General features: G+C 42.6%; 1 protein-coding gene across 2 annotated transcripts in view; it reads right to left on the bottom strand.

The window, feature by feature from the left end:
- Positions 1-2,212: 2,212 nt before the first annotated feature.
- The window catches only part of Ndc1 (NDC1 transmembrane nucleoporin), a 49,739-nt gene continuing 42,278 nt past the window's right edge, over positions 2,213-9,673 (bottom strand). For both annotated transcript variants that reach the window (XM_036179905.1, XM_036179904.1), the window contains exons 17-18: positions 8,109-8,269; positions 2,213-4,576 (exon numbers count right to left, since the gene is read on the bottom strand). In XM_036179905.1, the coding sequence (XP_036035798.1) occupies positions 4,513-4,576; positions 8,109-8,269 (225 nt within the window). In that variant the 3' untranslated portion in view covers positions 2,213-4,512. The remainder of the gene's footprint in view (positions 4,577-8,108; positions 8,270-9,673) is intronic.

Raw genomic sequence — 9,673 nt, 5'->3', positions numbered from 1 at the left:
AGGCCCAGGGTGTTCTCCTCCAGAAGATCATGACCGCTTCTACCAGGCCTTGAAGGTACTGTAGAGATCATGTTAATTCAATTTAACTACAAGTCTTGTTATCCTTTGGAAAAAAGGACAAGTTCCCCTTTGAAGGCCCTGAACCCCAAATTTTGTCTCCTATCCCGAGAGTCTCTAAGACCCGTCTCTACCCTCCACCTTGCTCTCATCAGTAAAGACAGGCTTTTCAGAAGCCATGCTAGCACCACGTGACCTTGCCTCCAGCATAACTGGACACCTGATCCACCTGGACCAATTTCTTTCTTCTGGAATTCGGTTGGCATTCAGAAACAGCTGGTCAGTTTCCATTACAAGTAAACTCAGGAGCTAGAGGGCAGCTGAAGGAGTGGAAAGCCAGTCAGTCAGCAGCGAGAAAGATACAGCAGAGAACCACATAGAGATACCGACAATGTTCGAGTTCTTCAGAGGACCTAGATACAATCTATACTTTGGCTGACACTTTCTGTGCCTTGAGGTCCAATTTTCCTGTCTAATCTATGCTAATTTGGGGGTGAGTGTATTGTCTTGTAACTGTGAGTGATGACACTGTGCGGAAGGAACCAGTGGATTCAGGAGCTAGAGATAAAAGAATAAATCAAGAGTCAACATGGTTCCAAAAAGCCATCAAGGTCAAGATTTGTGACTGAGAAGCCATCTCCCAATTATTTCTGTCAGTGACAGCCCACAGGATTTCCAAAACCACTCTACCAGCAGGATCTCTTATGAGGAAAACTCAAGAGTATCCAGTCAAAGCTGTGGATGCAGGCCAGATGGAAGGTGAGCACCCAATGGCAAACAGCAGCCCCACAGCTCTTTGAACCAGAGCAGAGCGGGCTAGTACCAGGACACCCAAGGACACTTCGAGGTTAAAGATGAAAAGCTGTGGGAAGACGAGGCCGACAAAGAATCCACTGAAGCCTCCCTGCACTGCAGGATTGCAGGTACAAGTTTACTGAAGGTGGTGAGTGAAATCAGGGTAGGAGTAGAGGGTATAGTGTTCAAGAAAGGCAACTCTGTGCTCGGCTTGATTTCATACCAGCTAGGCCCAAAAGAGAATGACCAAACACTTAGTGTAAGAGGGTGGTGAGGTGAGGCTCGCGCCGGAATACATGGAATTAGGTGGAAGGTTAAAGAAGCTCCTTCTGAAGAGCTGGGGCTGCGAAGTTTGGGGGCTGGAGAGATGGTTCAGCAGCTTGCTGCTCTTTCAGAGGACCTGAGTCCAGTTCCCAGCACCTTAGTTCACAGCTCCAAGGGGTTCAGTGTCCTCTTCTGGCCTCCACAGGCACCTGCACACACATGGCGCGCGCGCGCGCGCACACACACACACACACACACACACACACACACACACACACACAAATTAAAAAAAAAAAAAAAGGAAGTTTGCAAAAAGTGAAAGTCAGGTAAAGGGAACAAACATCAGGTCCTAAAGGTGTAAAGTCCCATCACTGCTGTGATGGAAAATTCTCACTGGGCACAGCAGACACTGCAACTTCAGCTTACTTTTAATGATGGGCAGAAGCCAGGCATGAAACACACCTGTATAGAACCTGGCACTCAGGAGGCTGAAGCAGGAGGATTACCATGGGTTTGAGGCTGGCCCTGACCACACAGAAGGCTATCTTCAAACTAATTAGGCTAAAACAGTCATAAAAATTAGACTGTTTTCTTGCTAAGAATAGTTGGATTGGTAACTAATGAATGTATTAAGTGGTTTGATTTAAAAGGTGACTGAGGGTTGGGAGAGCAAGAGACATCCTATTACTCAGCTACCTAGAGGTGAAGTTCAAACTAATTAAGTAAAGCTGACAGACAGAACTGTTAGCCTAGGGAATCCGATCTGTTTAGAAATACTATTTTGGCAAGAAAAGAAACCTCTGTTAAGAGACAGCTTTCAGCACCTGCACTCTGTTTAGTTTTGGAAGAAAGAGCCAAGACAAAAAAAAAAAAAAAAAAAAAAAAAAGGAGAAACTTTCAGAATTCAGGCTCTTTGAAATTACTACCATACACAGATCACCCAGCAGACTAGCTGGTTAAGGGCAAGAGCTGGTTACTCATAAAGTTAAACCCTGCGCAGGTTCTAAAAGCAGCAACACTGAGACTAACATGCAATGGTTAAGGAAACACAGAGAGAGAGATCACAGAGTTCAGTGAACAGTCTCAGTTAGGAATGGACACTTTATTCTTCTACCAACTCAGTTTCAATGGCATACAAAAGGATACAAACAGATTATCATAAATAGTAAGAGGAAGACACACACACTCGTGAAGAAATCCAGCACAGGAACCTTGTATGACTTCTCCATGTCTACTCACCAGTATAAGGTTTATTCTAGAAGGTTCCCACTACTCTGCAAAAGCAGCTTTGTGGCTTTGGAGGTCCTATTAGAATCGCAAACACAGGCGCTGATACAATCCTGTTTTGTGCTCACAGCCAGAGGAAGGCTTTCAGACTCATTTTCAGGCTGTCCTGTCAGGCTTGTCGGCAGGGCGTAACTTCACCAAAGGAAATGTTTCTCTCCTCTTGGCCTCCCTCAGGTCCTCCTTTGTGCAGGAAGAAGGGTGCCTTTTAAGAACACCCTTGCCACCTTCCAAATAAAATACAGATCTGAAGGGATGGGCAGTGTCCTGCTCCCACCAGGCAGACATGGTGTGGTCTCTATCTCATACACAGCACATCCAGAAATATTCATACTGCTATCAGATACACTTGCACCCAGAGGACATGGGCATGGTAAGAACCTAAGCCGGACAAGACATTTCATAAAAATAAGTCGGAGTTGGAAGGAATCGCCCTCTTCTGTGAGTTACATGCCGCAGTTCTTTATGGAAACAGAAGATTAAGGCCTCTCTCCTGAAATGCTTCAGTCAGAGGCAGCCAGGGAATATAAAAAGCTTATGGCTTCAATTCACAGAACACAACAGTCCTCCTTTATCTAGCCATGCTTCTCTGGCTATTGTAAGAAACTAACACACTGGAAACCCAACGTTCACACTGAAAAAAGGATCAAGTCAACTTCATACACAAGGTAGAGGGGACACTTAAAAGACCCAAAACTTGACAATGGGGAATTGTCCCATAAAGGCACTTTTAAGCCCAGCAGGATTCATTTATAATTTGCCGTGTGCTGGTTGAAGGGGTGATAGGTTGTGGAGCTGAAATACACTACCATAAAGACTTAATATGTCAATGAAGCCAACAAAGGCTAGGCATACACATCACATTTAAGATTCATATACAATACTGTGCTGACTTTAAAGGAATCTTTTGGGGACACTACAGGGAAAAGATAACAGGAAAGGATTTATGAAGGAGGATTTGGTCCAAAGCTAGTCTAATGAATATGTACCAGCAGGACCTCCCATGTTTCAGCTCAAAAGAAATGATCTAATAAGACATAAAATGACCACATGCACATTTGGGACAGGCTCCTGAGTACAGTGAACCCTTGGGCTTCCTGGCTTCACTCACAACTTGATGACAGTGTGCTTCTGGCTCCCAAGATTGTCCTATTATATTTTAATTAGTCAGTTAACACAGCTGAGGCTGCTCCCTGTTTGAAGACAGACTAGACTCACAACATAATTTGATCTGCTAAAGACAAACAGTCGGGGAATGGGAAGCTTCCACGGTCTTCTTACAAAACCTTTTCCCTCCTTTGAAAACCTCTGCCAATCGCTTAATGCTGTTTCAAAAAAGAAAGCAAAACTGGCTGGGAAATACCCATATTCTCATCGTTTACCAGCATAATACAAAATGAATCCGTAGATTTTGCTCAATTATTTCTCAAAACCCAAATGTGAATGTTTAATCATGTAACTTAAGAACTCAGTTTTCCACATTCCTTTACATAGAGTTAGCATCTGTAAATTGAGACTCTTTTTGGACAATCATGCAAATTTAATTTGTCCCTGGAAACAAAAACACAACCTAACAGATTAACAAAATATGTCCTGTAGACAATATTTTTACTGTGAATTTTTCTCCACTGTTACCATTTTTATCCTTTAGTAAACAAACTAATCTTAAGTTTATGTATTTTGAGTTTACAAAGAGCTCAACTCTTAAAGCAATTGATTAGGAAAGACTGTATCAAGTCACCCTACTTTAACTTCTGAGCTGGCTCCACTTTTCAAAAGTAAATTCTAAAAAAAAAAAAATGTGAGTAATTATTATCAAGTTATCTGAGTGAGAGACAGATCGGCTGCCATAGATGCTCCTGTAAAACTGAATAAAGATTTTATTATACCACACACACAAAAAGCATTTGGTACAGAAAAGGCAGTTTTCGGTTATTCTGCTGAGAATTTCTTTCCATGATTTCTCCCATTAAAGTATAGTTTTCAAAGCAAGCACCACGACAAAGGAAGCATCTAATTAGTCCATTTTCTTCTGATCCAAGAATGCTGAACATTTACTGTCCCATCTGTAGTTGTATCAGCAGGGTAATGAACACAGTTTATATTACTTAACTATTCTTTGAACTCCAAGAACTGCTGAAGTCTTTTCTGATGTTCTGCAGATGCTTGTACAGCACTAAATGAAACATAAATGCAAAGCATAAGCTTTATTTTACATTAAGCATATTAAGTGAACCACAGAGCGCAAAGTCAATATTTTTCAAAACAATTAAAAATGAATAGAAATCTTCACTTATTTAGTACTTCTGAAAAAGCTGGATGAAAACCTTCTTCAATCTAATGAAGGCAAGGGCTTGCATTGGGCAATGGCATGTTTCTACCTTCTGAAAGACCAGAGCAAATGCAGACTGACAAGTGCATGCATCGCTCTAACCTGCTTGACTATGGAACCTGCTGTGCAGAGTTCCAGGCCCTGCAGTAGATTTTCTGGATTTTATTATTTTATTCAAACCAGACTCAAACATTATCTTTGAATTGTGGAGTATTTGAATTGCCTTTAATATAAAATCCTTTAAACTAAAATGTTTGGTTAAAACACAATAGATTCCATTAATCGTTTTCAAAGGTAACAGCTTGGTGGCTTGGATTTATTTCCCCTTTGAACATACACTGTGTTATGGATGGGGACTCAGTTCTCCCTTCACTCTCCATCACAAAAGCACATTATCTTGGCAGAAGGCAGACAAAAACACCCTACAACTCGTACACAACTTCTGTGTAAACTTTTGAACAAAAATGGAATATAACAAAAATGTTGGTTTTTCTAGTTCTTTTTGTTTGTTTGTTTGGTTTTTGTTTTTGTTTTTTTGTTTTGTTTTTGAGACAGGGTTTCCCTGTGTAGCCCTGGCTGTCCTAGAACTCACACTGTAGACCAGGCTGGCCTTAAACTCAGAGATCTGCCTGCCTCTGTCTCATGAGTGCTGGGATTAAAGGCTCTTGCCACCTCGTCCAGCGGTTTTCTAGCTCTTAATTAACAGAATCATCATTGAATGATAAAATTCCAGACAGCTGAAGTGCCATAGTTTTGTTTGAATGCCTTTGCTACAGATTACCCTACAATGCCTCTTGATCGTCTCTGCTTCCTGACCCCACAAAGAAACCTCCAATGGAGTCACTTCACTGAAAGATGATACCTAGGAAGGTACTCATGAGGTGGCTGTCACCAACTAACCACCATCTTGCCACGTAACTCCCTCCACTTGGAGGGAGAGAACTGCTCTCTCAGCTCTGCCACTCAAGTACATTTTGATGTTATAATCTGGAGGCAAACCAAATTTACCTAATTATGAGCCAATGGAGCTGGCTATAGTAGTGCACATCTCTTACCCTGCATTCAGGAGGCAGAGGCAGGTGCATTTCTTGAGTTCAAGGCTGGCCTGGCCTCCATGGCAAACTCCAGGACAGCCCAGGGTACACAGAGAGACCTATCTCAAAAAACCAGGGCTGGGCAGTGGTGCATGCCTGTAATCCCAGCACTCGGGAGGCAGAGCCAGGTGGATCTCTGTAAGTTTGAGGACAGCCTGAGCTACAGAGTGAGTTCCAGGAAAAGGCACCAAAGCTACACAGAGAAACCCTGTCTCGGAAAAACAAAAACAAACAAACAAACAAACAAACAACAACAACAACAACAACAAAACACCCCGAGTTTACCTCATCTGTATCTGGTTCTCAGTGTGGAGCTCAATACATATTGTATGCTGGGCTTTACATAAATGAATGATCCCATTTTTTTTTTCACTATCAACACCAAAAAAAGCAAAGTAGGGCCTAAATGCCACCTACAGGTGCAGAGCTCAAGGACCACATGGCTCACTGGTTAAGAGAACCAGAGTTTGAGGTTGGGGATTTAGCTCAGTGGTAGAGTGCTTGCCTAGCAAGTGCAAGGCCCTGGGTTCAATCCTCAGCTCAAAAAATAAAAAAAAAAGAGAACCAGAGTTAGTAAGAGCTGGTCTGAATGCTGGCTGTATAACTAACTACCTGGCTGATCTGCTTCAGCGACTTTCCACAAGCTCAGACAGCAACCAGACATAACCCACATGCTCCAGCAACGCCAGAGCTAAGACTCCTCCCACTGTACCACCCTGTCTCAACTGCTCATCAGTGCCAGTGACATGAGGTATGGCTTTCCTCAGAGTAAGGGGAAAGTCAGAACTTCATTCTCCTAACTTTCAATCAGCCATCTACCTACCTTTCATAGCTAGTAAATCCGTATCTCCATCCCCATGCTCTCTGCTTTTGCTGTCAGTAGATACACACACCTACTCATCTTCTACATCATCAGTGAGTGGGCACACCCTATATGCCAGCTCACACCCTACAGTGAATACATTCTGAGCACACCCTACATGCCAGCTTGTATCATATGGGCAGACTAGTACTGTAAATGGAAAGAAGAGGGGTTGGGGATTTAGCTCAGTGGTAGAGCGCTTGCCTAGGAAGCACAAGACCCTGGGTTCGGTCCTTGGCTCTGAGGGGAAAAAAAAAAAGGAAAGAAGATACTTTTTTTTGTTTGTTTTTTTGAGACAGGATTTCCCTATGTAATCCTGAGTGTCTTGGAACTCACTCTGTAGACCAGGCTGGCCTTGAACTCAGAGATCCACCTGCCTCTGCCTCTTGAAAGCTAGGATTAAAGGCATGCACCACCACCACCTGGCCTGAGAGGACAGAATTTTTAAGGGCAAGTATGACCGCCTTTCAGGTTCACGTTGTAGCATGCATGTCCTATCAGACAAGAGTGAACTATTCTGTGCCTCCACTGACTAACCCCTGCCCTACATAAAACTGTTGAGAAAAAGAAAGGGAAAGCTACAATCCATGGCCATCACATTGAACAGCACAGGTCTGGAAGTTAATACATAACTTTTGTTGGCTTTTAAACAATTAAATAAATGTCTCAAGGATCCAGTTCTTTTATATTCTCACACAGAACCAAAGTGAGCCCAGAGTCGTTGCTCCTGCCCTGTGTGGTACAAGGAAGAGAAAGCAAAGGCAGGCAGTATACAGTATTCTGTTACTGACTACATACAAAAATATGGAACGAGCTCTCATGCCTTCTAGAACTCACTTCTAATTACAATAAACATAGCTTAGTTAGGAAACCAGTGTCCTTCATCCTGTCCAGCTAGAGAATTTCATGAGAGCAAAGCAGTAAACATCAATGAAACTAAATATAAACAGGTCTGGCATTTGTGGTTTCTCTCTGGTTCAGTTTCTGAAGGTGTTGTGATCTGCCGGTGTTTTTCCAGCATGATTCACAAAGCGCCACAGCCTCATTTATGGAATATTCTGCTCACCCAAGTACCCAAGTCTTAAAGTTTCCTGACCAAAATGTAAAAAGAGAATTATTTTTAATATGCTTTTCTGGAAAGGCACTCAGGATTTTTTTCTCCTTTAAGGATCTTTTGATAATTTAAATAAATCACACACACACACACACACACACACACACACACACACACACACACACATTTATGAATGTTTATAAATGTAAATACAAATACCAAGTCCATACCAAGTAGAGTAAGCTCTACTCACAGAGAACCATCAGGGACCTATAAGAAAACTTGCAGTCCACAAGCCTTCTCGTACCCAGCCCTCACAGAACTCCTGAGACAGATCATCAGTGTGGATCAGATGGGCAAACTTACTTCAGATGTTCACCAAACGTGGTGGCTATGCGGTAGAGAGCGGTTTTCAGTGAGGCCCTGAAGGCAAATCTTAATGTTTTGTAGGATGAGTCCACAAGGCTTCCTGAAATCCGGGATGGTTTACTCGAAGCATGAGGAAGCTTGAAGTACTTGTCAACGGCCTAGACCAGGAAGAAAGACACATGCGTTCAGATGATTGTAAAAGCCAGGGTAGGCGAGGCCTGAGATGTCTCAGTTGGTAAGGGCACTTGCTGCAAAGCTGAGTGACCTAGGTTCACTGGAGTTGAATCACCAGGCCCCACAGGAGAGAAATGACACCTACAAGCTTCCTCTGATGCCTTCATGAGAAATAAGTGTTAAAAGAAAAAATTAAATTTTAGAGAATCAAGTCAGTCTAACAAGTGAAATTTTTATTATAGATAATGTACACATCTATGAAGTCATGTGTGTTCTTCAGTGAATCAGTCACAACACTTTGAAAACACCTGTCCAGCACATCTCAGGTTTCCAGGACCCAGCGAAGCCCCAAGATCCCATATTCTGTTTATCACTGGTGACAGGGGACGGCTTTTATCCTGATCTTAGCAAAAAGGACCAGAACTTGAACCTTTACTAAACAAGGCCACTTTTTCCCTTCTTTTTCTTTCTAAATTAGGTTTTACAGTTGTAGAGGATAGGTACCAGTGAGCAGTAGCAGATGGGACAAAAGATAGCACACACAGTGAAACAGAGTTTATTTACAGTTGATACAGCTAAAAACATGAAAGCTTCAAGTCTTTGGAAGGCCAAGAGCAAATAATGTAATTTTTAAAACTTTATTTTTATTTCATGTGCATTGGTGTTTTGCCTGCATGTATGTCTGTGTGAGGGTGTTAGATCCTGGAGTTAGTTGTTAACTGCATTTGGGTGCTAGGAATTGAATGGGGTCAGTGCTCTTAACCACTGAGCCATCTCTCCAGCCCCAAACAATATAATTTTAAAATATCACAGCTATTACAGTATGAGAAGAGAGAAATAAAGACGAAGCATGTTAGCCTATGGTGGCAAGAGTGATCAGAGAGCCACAGACACAATCACCAGGAGTGAAATTGCCCCAGCCATCATGGTCTGAATTTCAAGAGCCCTGTATGGCATCCTGTTGTTCTTTCTTTTTTTAGTATCCTATTTTTGCTCAAGGATATAATATCCCTATTTCTGTGGATTTTGATGATAGTTCTTTTGTTTTTCTTCCCTTGCTTCTTTTGGTCTCTATCAGTCATATTAGAGCCTTTCCTCAGAAAGCTGGTGATACTTGGCTCCTGACTGCAAGTGGAACTTCCCAAGGAGCTGACTAAAGCTTCCCACAGCTGACAGGCTTCCTGGAAGGTGATCAGCATGGACACTGAGGTGAACTCCACACTCAGTCATTTGAAGTCTTTGTCCCTAGGTCACCCTGAGAACAGACGTCTACTATCCTGTGGGATGGGCTGGGCCCCAGTGTTCAGTGGAACTCACCTTGTGCAGTCCCCATGCTGCCAGGCCTCTCCCAGTGCAGGCCCATGTTCTAGTCTCTAGAGGATGGACCT

The sequence above is a fragment of the Onychomys torridus genome, chromosome 2 (genome assembly GCF_903995425.1).
Source record: "Onychomys torridus chromosome 2, mOncTor1.1, whole genome shotgun sequence".
NCBI lineage: Eukaryota > Metazoa > Chordata > Mammalia > Rodentia > Cricetidae > Onychomys > Onychomys torridus.
This window is presented reverse-complemented; position numbering and strand designations above follow the sequence as displayed.